General features: G+C 36.3%; 1 protein-coding gene and 2 pseudogenes across 3 annotated transcripts; 1 reads left to right on the forward strand and 2 right to left on the reverse strand.

The window, feature by feature from the left end:
- The first annotated feature begins 582 nt into the window (after nt 1–582).
- On the forward strand, nt 583–10,948 carry ALY3 (DNA binding protein). Of its 3 annotated transcripts, none has more exons than XM_021436248.2 (20): nt 583–856; nt 1,422–1,548; nt 2,219–2,317; nt 2,540–2,602; nt 2,769–2,846; nt 3,274–3,463; nt 3,687–3,946; nt 4,029–4,407; nt 4,870–4,947; nt 5,893–6,113; nt 6,263–6,319; nt 7,086–7,409; nt 7,496–7,674; nt 7,752–8,034; nt 8,303–8,539; nt 8,733–8,894; nt 9,302–9,454; nt 9,549–9,767; nt 10,177–10,467; nt 10,584–10,948. In XM_021436248.2, exons 2-20 carry the CDS (start codon nt 1,441–1,443, stop codon nt 10,746–10,748), a joined length of 3,546 nt encoding a protein of 1,181 aa, XP_021291923.1. In that variant the 5' UTR covers nt 583–856; nt 1,422–1,440; the 3' UTR covers nt 10,749–10,948. The 3 variants fall into 3 exon arrangements, with proteins under 3 accessions (XP_021291923.1, XP_021291921.1, XP_021291924.1); XM_021436246.2 differs by having other exon boundaries at nt 584–856; nt 6,257–6,319; XM_021436249.2 differs by having other exon boundaries at nt 586–856; nt 6,257–6,319; nt 9,311–9,454.
- Nucleotides 10,949–11,060: 112 nt separating this feature from the next.
- Nucleotides 11,061–12,510, reverse strand: LOC110422367 (uncharacterized; annotated as a pseudogene).
- A 909-nt stretch (nt 12,511–13,419) lies between these two features.
- LOC110421534 (uncharacterized) lies at nt 13,420–13,810 on the reverse strand (annotated as a pseudogene).
- Nucleotides 13,811–13,990: the final 180 nt, after the last annotated feature.

Consider the following 13,990-nt stretch of genomic DNA (forward strand, 5'->3'; position numbering starts at 1 on the left):
GCTAAAATCATGAAGCAATTGCTACTTTGCTTATATGCATTTCTTTCTATTTTTGTAATTCTTTTAAAACTTTTTCATATTAAGTTTCCTAATATAGTAATTGCTTCACAATCATCACAAAACATTCAACTCGTCCTCGGTGTATATAATTTAATTTTTTATTTTAAATTTTACGTATTAAGTGTTATATATTTTTTTGGAAGAGACGTATTGAGTGTTATATATAATGTCTAAAGATAAAAATATTGATTTTTAATTTTTAAATTTATTTATTAATGAAATGATAATATTTGATTCATCTTGTAAATGTATAAAATATAAACTTTAATATTAATTAAGTTACAAAACAAAGCTATTTTTCAACGAAAGAAAAAAAAAAAGGACTACTTCGACGCAAAGGATACAAATAAAGGCATTTTAAACGGTCCAGATTGAAACAAATCGCTACGCGTACGGTAGACAGCAAATCAACCGCGGATCGGCCCCACCTCTTTCTTTTTAAACTGTAGGAGTTATCGCCCCTGATAATCATGAATTAGCAATAACAATATTTAAATAATTAAAAGGCAAAAATGAAGAATTCGAAGAAAAGATTAATTTAAAAAAAAAAACAAAAAATGGCTTTTATTTAGCCATGCAATTGTTTTTTATTTTAAAGTTTCGCGGTTATATCCCCAAATTCTCCCATTTCTTCTCTTTCTCTCCTCCATTTTCAATCTTCTAGCAATCCAATCAACAGCCAAATAAATAAATAAATCCCGTCGGAGAAGAAGCTCGCGTTTTACTTGATCGCTTCTTCTTCTTCTTCGGCTTCCCTCAATGTTCTCCGAAACTGTGCCGTCTCGATCCGAGCCTGGTAAGCTTACATTCCGCTTTTGAAATTCTTTTTGTTTACTTCGATTTCTTCTTCTCAATTCGGTTTTGTAAATAAGCGAAAAGATTTCGAAAATTTTCTTTTTTTTTTTTGCGTTTTAGTTGAAGAAATTTCGACACTCAATTGAGTGAACTTTGTTTCTGTTACTAATTATTTCTTTTTTTGGAACTGCAATTTTTTTTTTCTTTTGCTTTTCTCGGCAAGCAAGCATCACTTAATCGCTGCGATACTTTGATTCAGTAAACATAGCTGACCTGATCTCTGCGCTTTTTCTTCTTCTGTAACTTAGTTTTTTCATGATCTTGACTTTCGTAGATTCTGGATTCTTAGTTCTTTTCTTTTTGTTTGATTACTCATTACTTTTGCTTTTCTCTTTCAGAGCTGGAAATAAAATTTTTTGAGGTTAAAGTTGAAATTTATTTTGAATGTTTTATTTGAGATTTTCCTCTTCTTCTTCTTTTATGGAGGAAAAAATTTGAGATAAATTTGTTTTTGATTTTGGAATTTGATACACTGATTTGATGTTTGGATTTTGAGTACGTTTCAGGTAACTGAGGAAATTCCTCATGGCGCCATCTAGAAAATCTAAAAGTGTAAATAAGAAGTTTTCTTATGTTAATGAGGTTGCTTCTAGTAAAGATGGAGATAGTAGTGCTAAGAGAAGCGGGCAACGGGTGAGTTCTTGATTAGTTTTTCCGATACTTTAATCTTTGATTTATTTATCTATTTATTTTGAATTCTTTCGTTTCATTAGGTTGTATGGGGTTAAGATTCTAATGGTTTGATTGCATATGTTGACTATATACTGTTCCTTTGGAGGTTTTTTGGACTGTTCATGACCGATGCTGGATTGAATTTATTTATTCCTGAGCTTTTCTTGCATTGTCTTTCTCCTTGAGGGTTTCCCACCCTTTGTACCTTTTTGTTTGAGCTTATATGCTAGCAAATTATAGCGAAGTTTTGCATACAAAGATGGTTGGACTAAGTTTTTGTGTTAAAAGATAATCAAGTATGTAAAGTAGGAAGCAGTGTTAGTAAAAGAATCAACCACTAACCAGAATTTTAAGAGTTACTGCTGTGAGGTTTGTACATTCAACGTTTCTTTTTTTTTTGTCTATGTGTCTATAGATGCTGGAAGCCTTGCTTAGATGAGATTAGAAATTCAGAAAGTCACCATAACTTGCCAACATAGTGCCAATTGGAAACAAAAGCAAAAGATTTCTTTTGATAAATGTTGATGCAGTTCTCTAATTATTTTGTTGAGATCTTTCTACAAATAATAAAATTGACCTGTGAAAAATTTTGTTCTTCAATTAATTTATGCTTATAATGCATTATGTGCAGAAAAGGAAGTTGTCTGACATGTTAGGGCCTCAATGGACTAAGGAAGAGCTTGAGCGTTTCTATGAAGCGTATCGCAAGTATGGGAAAGATTGGAAGAAGGTTAGTTGTGATTATAATACTGGGTTTTATTATTGGTTGTTGTAACTAACCTTTATTTAGATGGCATATGTTTTAGATATTGTACTCTAATTTTCTAATTTTATAATAAAATCAGAATAGCTACTTTATGATAGTTGCTTTTAAGTGCATGTAGTTGGGAGATCTGGCTTTTGGTTGGTGTGGTCTTACCTTTTTCTTATTTTGCTTCTTATGGGTTGCTAGGTTGCTACTGTGGTACGAAATCGATCTGTGGAAATGGTAGAAGCACTGTACACTATGAATAGGGTAAGCATGGATTTAATAACATATCACTATTATCTTGAAATGAAGGGATGCTATTTTCGTTATAATCATGTGTGACTATTGTTTACGTATAATGTGACAATGACAAAATCAAGAAGGTGCTTGAGTGCTTTAAACTCATCAAGAGAAAATTTTGCCGTGTTTTCAGGCCTACTTATCTCTCCCTGAGGGCACTGCTTCTGTGGTTGGACTCATAGCAATGATGACTGATCACTATTGTGTTATGGTGAGTGTTTTATATAATCTGGCCATTATTTGAAATTGTACTTGGATCTGAGGTTTTCGAAAAGATTTGCACTTGTATTCTGCTACTTTGACTATTTCATCTCTCTGTCAGTAACCTTTGTGATAATACTGTCCTCCCTTATTGTCATAGCATATATTTATGCTGAATAGGCAAATTTTATAAGTTGACCAGATCATTACTTGCTTTCACTTTGTTAGTTACTATCTAAATACCAATTTTAGTGTTAATGAAAATTCCTTGGTCAGTAGTCTCTCATCTTCTAGATTTGGATTAGCTTATTAATGATGTGTTCTTTAAGGCATGCTGTTTTATATGCTATCAATTGAGCTTGGATGCATCTAGGAAATGTAAATAATTATGGGAATGCCTTTTATGGAACTGAAGTTATTGGATTGTGAGATGGTAGGGAGGAAGTGATAGTGAACAAGAAAGCAATGAGGGCGTGGGAGCTTCTCGGAAACCTCAGAAGCGTAGTAGGGGAAAACTTCGAGATCAACCCTCTAAAAGTTTAGATAAGTCATTTCCTGATCTTTTGCAATTTCAGTCAGCTGCATCAAGTTATGGTTGCTTGTCATTGTTGAAGAGGAGACGCTCTGGTAAAGATCTCTTTCTCACTCTCTCTAGTCTTCCTAAACATATACATTCTGCACATACATTGGGTTTTGAGGTGGCATTCGCATTTTCTGTTTAATAGTAGCAATTAGGCTACTTTAGGAAAGCTCTATATTATTCAGCTACAGATGTTATGCATTAAAACTTAAGTTCTTAACATTAGGCTGCTGTACCTCATTAGTTTTTATTTTTTTACATTCATTTCAGAAAGTAGGCCACGTGCTGTTGGAAAAAGGACTCCTCGTGTTCCTATTTCTTTTTCTCATGACAAAAACAGAGGAGAAAGGTACTTTTCACCTATTAGGCAGGGCATGAAACTAAAGGTGGATACCGTTGATGATGATGTTGCTCATGAGATAGCATTAGTTTTGACGGAGGCATCACAAAGAGGTGGATCTCCTCAAGTTTCTCGAACGCCAAACAGAAAAGCAGAGGCATCTTCACCTATCCTCAACAGTGAAAGGATGGTAATCTGTTTTTATTTGATGTTTTACAATGCTTTATCCGGTTCTTTTTTACATTCAGAAATTAATTGATTACTTTTTTCAGAATGCTGAGTCAGAAACTACTAGTGCCAAGATTCATGGTAGTGAAATGGATGAGGATGCTTGTGAATTGAGCTTAGGAAGCACTGAAGCTGATAATGCTGATTATGCTAGAGGTAAAAATTATTCAATGAATATAGAAGGGACTGGTACCATTGAAGTTCAACAGAAGGGGAAAAGATACTACAGAAGGAAGCCAGGGGTTGAGGAAAGTGTAAACAATCATCTGGAAGACACAAAAGAAGCCTGTAGTGGGACAGAAGAAGATCAAAAGTTATGTGATTTCAAGGGAAAGTTTGAAGCAGAGGTTGCAGATACCAAAACTTCTAGAGGCTCCATCAAGGGTCCAAGGAAAAGAAGTAAAAAAGTGTTGTTTGGGGGAGGTATGATGGTATTTGCCTTTAAGAAAAGTCTTACTTCTGCCTCTATTTCCTTTCTTTTTCTATCTGGTTTATGTCAACAAATGCTACTCCCTCTGAGTTAATTTTCTATAATGTTGATATGTTATTTTTTGTCTATCTTTTCTGCATATTTGTATAAGTATGAGTGCTTCTTGTATACCTATGTTATCTGGAGGTCTAATTTGGGCTTGTTTCTCTTCAGAAAGATAATTTCCTCTAAAACATGTTTCTTTAGAGTTTTTTGCTGCATTCAGTTCCTCGCTGCTTTTCTTGGAATATCTTCAAAGATAATTTTTGTCAAAATCTTATTAGACTGTTAATCATACTTGACCAGCCTTCCCCCCTCCCCCTTCTCTTTGTGACTTTATTTGAGTGAGCTTGGACTTTGACTTGTGGAACTCTGGCTATGTCTCATCAATTCTTTTAGACCCTTTTCTTTTGCAGTTGAAGACACTTCCTTTGATGCCCTGCAAACTCTAGCAGATCTGTCCTTGATGATGCCAGAAACTGCTGCTGATACTGGTAAAACATATATGTTTTGACCAATAAACAGAAACTTTTGTTTTGATTTTGTGGTAGGATTTCCTGTTATATGAGCTGGCTAGTTTTTTCCTTAGCTAAATCTCATCATTGTCGTTTTTCCTTCCTTTAGATGGATGAACCTCATTAGATGCATAAGTTGGATATGGTTTGACCTGAATGGCTTGTTAAAGAATTGTCTATTGAGTAATTTAGCCAAATTACTTTGACAAATAATGAATTCAATGAAATGCCAAGCTATTAAATTGATTTTACCATATATCATTTATTCTTCCAGAAGTAGTACCTTGTTCAATTATTACTATGCATGCGGCAGTCTTTATATCCTAAATGCTATAATATACCAAGTTTGCAAGTTTTTTTTATGTAATAAGCCTAACATGCCACCTTATTTTTGCTGAATTCAGTTGTCTGTCATACATTATAGATCTGAATTGAAGTAAGTAATGACTTAAAATCATAGCCTGTGAAAGAAATCGTAGAAGGGTTTGAGTGGTCAAAATATTTGGGTCATGTGTGAGTATATTTTGCACAAAATGCTTTAATCCTCCAGAATTATAGGTGTCACTCTGGTAAGATTTTTCAAATGGAATTTTCATTTTTCAGATAATCTCTTCATTAAGTGCAAGCCTGCAATTTTATTAAAGATAAAAACCTGCTTTAGTCTTGAACTTACCATATTGTCCCAATCTCTCCTAGTGTTATTATGCAGTATAAGATTAGGCTATATTGCAAATTTCTGCTTGCTGTGTCTTTGTCCTATTCCACAAGCAAGCTATGTGTAAATGATTTCATTTGTACTGTCTCCATCTTGAACTGCACACCCTAAATCCTTCTTGATAATTCAAACTCTGGAAGATCTCTCTGTCTGAATGTGTTCATATAATATGTCATATCCCACCTCTCTTTTTTCATTTTGTGTGTCAGAGTCATCTGTGCAGTTCAAGGAAGAGAAAAATGAAGTTGTTGAGAAGACTAAACTGAAAGGAAACCATCCTGTTTCTGGAGCTAAAGGCAGTGCCCCCAAAACATGTAAACAGGGAAAAGTTTTTGGTCATGATGTTCGTGCTATTCCCGAGGCAAAGGAGGAAACACACCCAGGTAACGTTGGAATGCGGAAAAGGAGACAGAAGTCCTCACCATATAAAGTAAGAGTTAATGCAAACCTGTTTGCTTGTTTTCTCTTTTGTAGGTGAATACTTTATTTTTCATTGGTTCTTTTTTTTTTTGGCTAAAATTTCTCATTGGGTTTATTACATGAAACAATGACCATATGTAACTTGCTCACTAGTTGCAGATTCCAAAAGATGAAACTGATGCTGATTCTCATTTGGGTGAATCTCGAAACATTGAGGTTTGTATTTTTCACTTTTTTAGCTTCAAAGAGTTATGATGGCTCCTTTTGGTGCTTTCTGGTAAAAAAGCTCAAACAAGGCTAAACTCGTGATATAAAATTTCATTTCTGTCTCCCCATTGGATGTTGCAATATGATAGTCCTTTAAGATACTTTTCTGTAGAATATTAGGTAAACTTTTTACTCATAAATGTGGTTTACGTTCTTTATTCTGAGCAAGTGTATTGAACTTTATGAATTGGGTGCATGCTAAAAGATCTTTTTCCTTTCTGGTGCAAGTTTACATGACACCTATAGCCTAAGTCTGAGTGACAAATAAAATAAGAAATATAACGATAGATTTATAAGAATTAGGCAGAGAAAATACTATGAAAAAGAATTAAAGGAATCTTTTATGAAGTGAAGATAATGGGGAGATAAATTCATAAGGAAATGTTCTTTTTAAATGAAGACTGTTTTTTCTGAAAAAGGATGAAGTGTATAAATAGGTGAAGGTGTGAGTTGGTTAAATGATCAACTCAATTAAATGTTTTACCTGATTTGTGGGTCAGCCAAGGGCATTCTATGCTGGTATGATGTCTGGTTCTGTTAGTAATTATTTCTTTCTCCCTCTTTCAACCATTGCAATTGAGGGTCTTCTTTGTAACTAAAAAATGTGCCATTGTATACATTTTTTTTTATAAAATTGCACTCTCCTGGGTCATGTTCTTGTCTTCATCACTTATAACTGTTTCTTGATGTTGTTATTTTCATGTTCATTTTTTAGGCTTCAGATGAGGTAAAGAATCTTCCGAGCAAATGTAAACGCTCCAATAATGTTGCACATTCAAAGCAAGGGAAATCAGTGAGACCTCCAGAGCATCGGTCCTCAAGTACTGATCATGGAAGGGACTTGAACAATTCAGCTCCATCTACTATACAGGTTTCACCTGTTAACCGGGTCAACCTACCCACAAAAGTCAGGAGTAAGAGAAAGATAGATGCACAGAAACCAGTGATTGGGAAGGATATAAAGTCCTCTGATAGTATTGTGAAGGGAAAATTTAGTGTTCCAGTTAGTTTATTCCAGGACAGAGCACTCAATCTGAAGGTAACTTTATTTACTTTAACAAGTCCATTGAAGTTGAGTTTCTATGTCTTTGGTTTCATTTGATATATGTATGTTCTGTATAACAGGAAAAGCTTTGTAACTTCCTATGTCCATATCAAGCACGGAGATGGTGTACCTTTGAGTGGTTCTATAGTACAATTGATTATCCATGGTTTGCTAAAAGGGAGTTTGTGGAGTATTTGGATCATGTAGGATTGGGTCATGTTCCAAGATTAACTCGTGTTGAATGGGGCGTCATAAGGAGGTATAGCTTTCTACTTTGGAATCTTAATAAGGTTTTAGGTGTTGGTTCTCTACTTAGATAATGTCATGTTGATGCAGTTCCCTTGGCAAGCCACGAAGGTTTTCTGAGCAATTTTTGAAGGAAGAAAGAGAGAAGCTTCATCAATATCGGGAATCTGTTAGAATGCATTATGCTGAACTCCGTGCTGGTATTGGTGAAGGACTTCCAACTGATTTAGCTCGACCTCTATCAGTTGGACAGCGTGTTATTGCTATTCATCCAAAAACTAGACAGATTCATGATGGAAATGTGTTAATTGTTGACCGTAGTAGATACCGGATTCAATTTGACAGCACTGAGCTAGGAGTGGAATCTGTCATGGTAAAATTTTATTTTATGGAGTTGCTTCATTTATGATAGCTATATGTTCATTTCATTCAACTGAAGATGTAGAATATGGCCGTTAAGGCCTTTGTCTAATAGATTAAAGGCAGGCTCTTTGGGAGGTTCCTTTCTTAAACTTTTTCTGTCTAAATACATGGGTACATGTATGCATTCCTGCTATTGAATCTCATTTAGCTTATTCCTATTTTTCTTTTGTTGTTCTTTCCTCTTTAAGTTTCACGGATAATACATTTTTTTATTGCAGGATATTGATTGTATGCCTTTAAATCCATTGGAAAATTTGCCTGCTTCCCTTGTGAGACAAAATGCTGCCGTCAATAAATTTTTTGAGAACTTCCATGAGCTCAAAATGAACGGGCAGCCAAAAGAAAGCAAGATGGAAGAGAACATCAAATTTGCTCCGTGTGAGGAGAATGCCAATAGTCCCTCTCGAACTTCCCCATCAACTTTCAATGTTGGCAATATATCACAACCTGTTAAGGTAAGTTATGCCTGCAAAATGGTTCTCGTTTCATGAATAACAAATGAAATTAGTTTCAAGGATAAATTGCATTTCACTAGCTACTTGAGCCATGCTTTTCAGGCAGAGTATTACAGCTAAAAGTTCTGATATAGGAAACAATATAGAATCAGGATAACTGGTATCTTATATAGGCGTAAATTGCTTTGATCAGGTTGATCCATCAAGTCCTAATTTACAACTTAAAGTTGGGCCTATGGAAACTGTTTATACTCAACAAGCAGTAAATTCCCAGCCTTCTGCTCTGGCGCTGATACAGGCGAGGGAAGCTGATGTTGAAGCTCTTTCTCAGTTGACTCGTGCTCTTGACAAAAAGGTTGTACACCATATTAGCTGTTATTCATTAAATTTAATCCACTGGCAGATCTTACTCTCTCTTCCCCTGTCTCTTTTTCAACTTTAAGTTCTTATAGAAACTTATCTCTGTGTTCAGTGCTATATATAGTGTCTGTTGAATGTTGCATATTTTTAATTCATCATTTGTTCTTTATTGTTATTCCTACTCTTCTTGTAATATTGGTATTTTTATCATATCTTATCCCGTTGTCCATAATTGGTGCTTTTTGCTTTGTTGGGGGTTTCAGTATTGTGATTCTCTTTCTTGTAGCTTATTGCATAGTTTGCATTGCATGTGTATTTTGTTTATCTGAAGCTGACATATAATCCCATTCAAATCATTTGGCTCAAGTTGTGTCTGAGAAGTGAATGTATGGATTGTGTTAGCATTTGCAGGAGGCTGTGGTCTCTGAACTACGACGTATGAATGATGAGGTGTTGGAAAACCAGAAAGGCGGGGACAACTCTATAAAGGATTCAGATTCTTTCAAGAAGCAATATGCTGCTGTCCTTTTACAGTTAAATGAAGTCAATGAGCAGGTATGAGATACTGATGAAGCAGTTTTCAGCTTAAATCTCTTCACCATTGTCATTTACCATTTTAACCTAACTATGCCTGAACTTTCTTTTGCAGGTTTCTTCTGCTCTCTTTTGCTTGAGGCAACGCAATACATATCAAGGGACCTCCTCAGTTAGGTTGCTGAAGCCCTTGGCTAAAATTGGTGAGCATGGTTGTCAGTTGAGCTCTTTTGATCATTCTATGCATCATGCCCAAGAATCTGTATCCCATGTGGCTGAAATTGTTGAAAGTTCAAGAACGAAAGCTCGGTCAATGGTGGATGCAGCTATGCAGGTAAAAGAAAGGACATTCAACTGTTGTTGTCTTGATGGCACCTTATGGATGGATCCACTTTGTTTGAGTCTAAACCTTTTTCTCCATCTCTACTTTCTTTCCAAGCATTTTGAAATTGTCCATATTATTGGAACTTTATTAATTTCCTTTCACATATATGTTAATTTATCAGTGTAAAACCAATAAGAAATAGGTGAAAAGGCCTACCATAAATACAAGGTCACAACAAATTTTGAGCTAATCCATATGAGATAGCCTGAAGATGGTTATTGTGTATTTTTTGAAGCAATGGATCCTTGCATTTTTATTATTTAATTTTATAAATCATGCCAATAGTGTGTTAGCCACATAGATTATTTAGCTTCAATACTATTCTTTAGTTTAGATTAAACTTTGATTACCATCTCAGGCTATGTCATCCTTGAGAAAAGGGGGGAAAAGCATCGAGAGGATTGAGGATGCAATAGATTTTGTAAATAACCAGCTTTCGGTGGATGATCTTAGTGTGCCTTCTCTGAGGTCTTCTATCCCAATAGACTCGGCCCGCAGTACAGTAACTTTTCACGATCATCTGACTGCCTCTGTGTCAAATCCACTGGCAACTGGTCATGCACCTGATACAAAGTTGTCTGATCAAGATGATCTTAGAATCCCTTCAGACCTTATCGCGCATTGTGTAGCCACCTTGCTCATGATTCAGGTAACTATATGAATGGTTCTTAAGTTCCTGTCAGTAGTTTTACTTGCCTTGATACTAGGTAGTTAACAAATTTTTTTTTCCCCATTCTGATTATTTTCACTAAAAAACAAATGCAGAAGTGTACAGAAAGGCAGTTTCCACCTGGAGATGTTGCCCAGGTACTAGATTCTGCTGTTACTAGTTTGAAGCCATGTTGTTCACAAAATCTCTCAATTTATGCAGAGATACAGAAATGTATGGGAATTATTAGGAACCAGATATTGGCGCTGGTACCTACATAGACCTGGTACTCATTCCTCGATTGTTGTTGTAAAAATTTGTAAGGCTTTACCCTCAACTCTTATCCATCTTATTTACTCCTTTTTTTTACCTTTAATAGGAATTAATACATGCACCAATTATTATCAAAGTAACCCAGTTAATTCAGTCTGTAAACTTCTTGTAGCATCATCGTGAAGCCATTCTCTTTCTATGATTTCAATTTTATTTAGGTGAATAACATTTTAGACTATAATAGGAAAGTGGAAACCCATTGTTCTTTTGAGCTGCTGCCACGTGGGATGGTAGTTTGATGCTTATAAGAAGTGGGGTTGAGCCGCGAATACTTGGTTGAGCCTGCTCGTTCCACACTGAGAAGATCAAGAACCGAAAGGGTCCAAGCATTCCTTCGCCTTATAACAAAGGGACAAATTGACCCTTCATAACTCTAAACAAATGATGAAGTGATCCTAACAGATACATAGAAATGAACCTCACTTGGAGCAAAATGGATAATCCCAATTTGACAACTTTGAGCTGAAACTATTAAACCGCATCAAAAGAGTCAGAGCAAATGGTTTGAGTTCAGGTTTTCACCATTGACAAAACAGAATGCTACCAAAAATACTGGTAAGGCTTGCATTCCTCATTTCAAACTGAATGCCGTGTTCCGTTCTTGCCTCCTACTGCAAGATTTACCTTTTTCTTTATACAGCTGTAATAGCTCCGGTGCTTCGTCTTCATACCTGTTAACTAACCGCCGAAGGAACCTCTGAAGGAAAAACTTTTCTGAAGTGTCGAACAATGCAGACAACCCAGAAGAGTTCTTAATCAAACCTCTTGATAACAACTCCTGAGTAAACAAACGCCTCGGAACAATCCGCATCTCCGGACTCCGGCCAACAACACTTGGTTCGTTGGCAATTAGCAAAGGCTGAAAACCCATTTCGTTCACAAGAAAATCCATCGTTGCCACAATCTTCTCCTCCGATGCTTCCACACAACATGGATACTTTCGAAAAGCTTCCAAAACCACTTGGTCAGACCAACCCCATTTCCTGTAAGCATCAAACTTCCTCTGCCCGGTGGATTCACTCTTTGGTCTCAATATATAAACAGCAGAAACAAACTTAAACCTCAAAGGACCGAACCCCATTTCCTGTACTTTCTTCACAATCTCCTTAAAACGATCATAGTAAGTCAGAAATGCTGCTGGGTGATGACAAACTGCAGTAATAATATTTGATTTGGGCACTCCATTATCCAGCGGAGTATCGATGTTTGGTAACATATAAGCATCAAGATCATAACCGATAATGAAAGGACAGCGTTGAAGAACTCTGACAGTCTTATCATCTGAATGAAGCAGATTGCTAAGGAAATCGAAGGAAGGGGTGAGTTGTTTCTCTAGGCTTGTTCTCAAAATGGTCAGGTAACGAGATAAGAACTTGGCAAGGTCAGGGTCTGAGAAGCCTCTGGAGACTTAGAATTCCCACTTGGGCAAAAGGGTTTTGTCAACATCAGATGCAAGCAACTTTGGTGACTTGTTGACCAGGGTTTTGATCTGGGTTTTCGAAAACCCTCTTTCTTCTAAGAATGAAGTGACAGAGTCGGGTTTACCTGGTCTCCAAATGCGCATTCTTGGAAGTGTTTAAAGCAGATTCTGGGGAGAACCCAAGTTTGTTTATGAGGTATGAAACCATAAATGACTGCCGATTGGAAGAGCTTGAGTTGAATCTAAGAGTGCTGGATAGTCTGAACATTAATGGATCACTCTGAAGAATGTATAAGAATTTGTAACCTTCTCTCCCATGGAAAACACTTCGACAGAGAAGATAAAGCCTGTTTATGATTTTATCCCTATGATCTCATTATCTCAAGTTTTGTCTGATGGCCATTGAGCCTGCTTGTTTCATACTGAAAGATCAGAAAACCATGAGGACCAAGCACTCCTTCACTTGGACCAAGATTCCTTGGCAAAACGACATCGGCCCCCGGCCAAATTGACTGGCATAACTCTAAACAGATGATAGAAAAGGACCTAACAGTCACATGGAAAGAGAACATTATCTGAGGCTAGTTGCATGATCAGGACAAACATGCTGAAACATGAGATGAATGCAATCTCTGATTGCAAATGGTTAGGTTGATTTGACTCTTTGCAATCCCATCTATATGAGGTTACTGCTGGAGCTGCATAACAACAGCTGAAGTCGATCTTGCTAGTTACTTGACAACAGGTACATCACTATAAATCCTTAAACACTGATAAACAAGACCATGCAGATGCAACCAAAAAAACAAAAAGATGGAAACAAATATGGTTGCATATGGAAACTCATTTCACACTGGCACTTAGAGAGAGAGCAGACCGTTGAACTTAAGGTTCACTGATGGCAGAAAAGAATACAGCTAAAAAACTTGGAGCGGTGGCATTTGCCCAATTCCAACTAAAACAAGTTTCTGATCAAAATAAGTAACTGAAAACAGGGGTAACATGAAATGGAAATTCTGAATCTTAATGGACCAAAACAAATTCAAGTCTTAGATGTGCAAATCCTACGCTGCAGTCTATGTTTAACTTACTTTTTATTTTTCTGAATATTCAATTTTTCTTTGTATGGCTTCAAGAGCTCTGGTGCTTTGTTTCAACAAACGTCTTAAGGAACACCTTGTTTGATGTGTTAAATAACCTCACGATAACGACTCTTGAGCAAACAAAGCCCTCGGAATAATCCTCTTCTCCAAGCTAATCGGAAGAACACTTGGCTGTTTGGCAACAAGAGAAGAATTGATGCCCATTTGTTCACAAGAAAATCCATTATAGCCGCAGCCTTCTCCTCCGATGCTTCCATAGAACATGGATACTTTCAAAAAGCTTCCCAAATCTCTTGGTTGGACCAACGCCACTTCCTACAAACATCACACTTCTTCTCCAGGGTGGATTGCTCGTTGATCTCAATGTAAAAGTAGCATAAACAAACCTCATTCTTCAAGAATCAATCCCCATTCCTTTGGCTTCCTCCGCAATCTCCTTAAACTGAACCGGATAAAACATAAATGATCTAGGCTGATGTTGAAGCATTGCAAAAATATTTGATTCAGGGACCCCATTTTCCCCCAAAATATTCCTATTTGGTAACAGAATAGAATCAAAATCATACACAAGAATACTGGTAAGGTAATACTATGTGTGGGAAGAAGAAACCAACTGTGTGTAACTCCTCAACAAGTTGATTTTTCCATATTGTCAGCTGAAAGGTGA

Source organism: Theobroma umbraticum, unplaced genomic scaffold (genome assembly GCF_002168275.2).
Source record: "Theobroma umbraticum cultivar Fairchild unplaced genomic scaffold, ASM216827v3 scaffold_130.0, whole genome shotgun sequence".
Classification (NCBI taxonomy): domain Eukaryota; kingdom Viridiplantae; phylum Streptophyta; class Magnoliopsida; order Malvales; family Malvaceae; genus Theobroma; species Theobroma umbraticum.

What these genes read in the sequence shown, in the direction of transcription:
- ALY3 (XM_021436246.2), top strand. Translation starts at nt 1,441, where the DNA reads ATGGCGCCATCTAGAAAATCTAAAAGTGTAAATAAGAAGTTTTCTTAT. An exon ending in ATGGGAAAGATTGGAAGAAG is followed by an intron (nt 2,318 to 2,539) that starts GTTAGTTGTGAT and finishes ATGGGTTGCTAG; the next exon opens with GTTGCTACTGTGGTACGAAA. An exon ending in TGGTGGATGCAGCTATGCAG is followed by an intron (nt 9,768 to 10,176) that starts GTAAAAGAAAGG and finishes TTACCATCTCAG; the next exon opens with GCTATGTCATCCTTGAGAAA.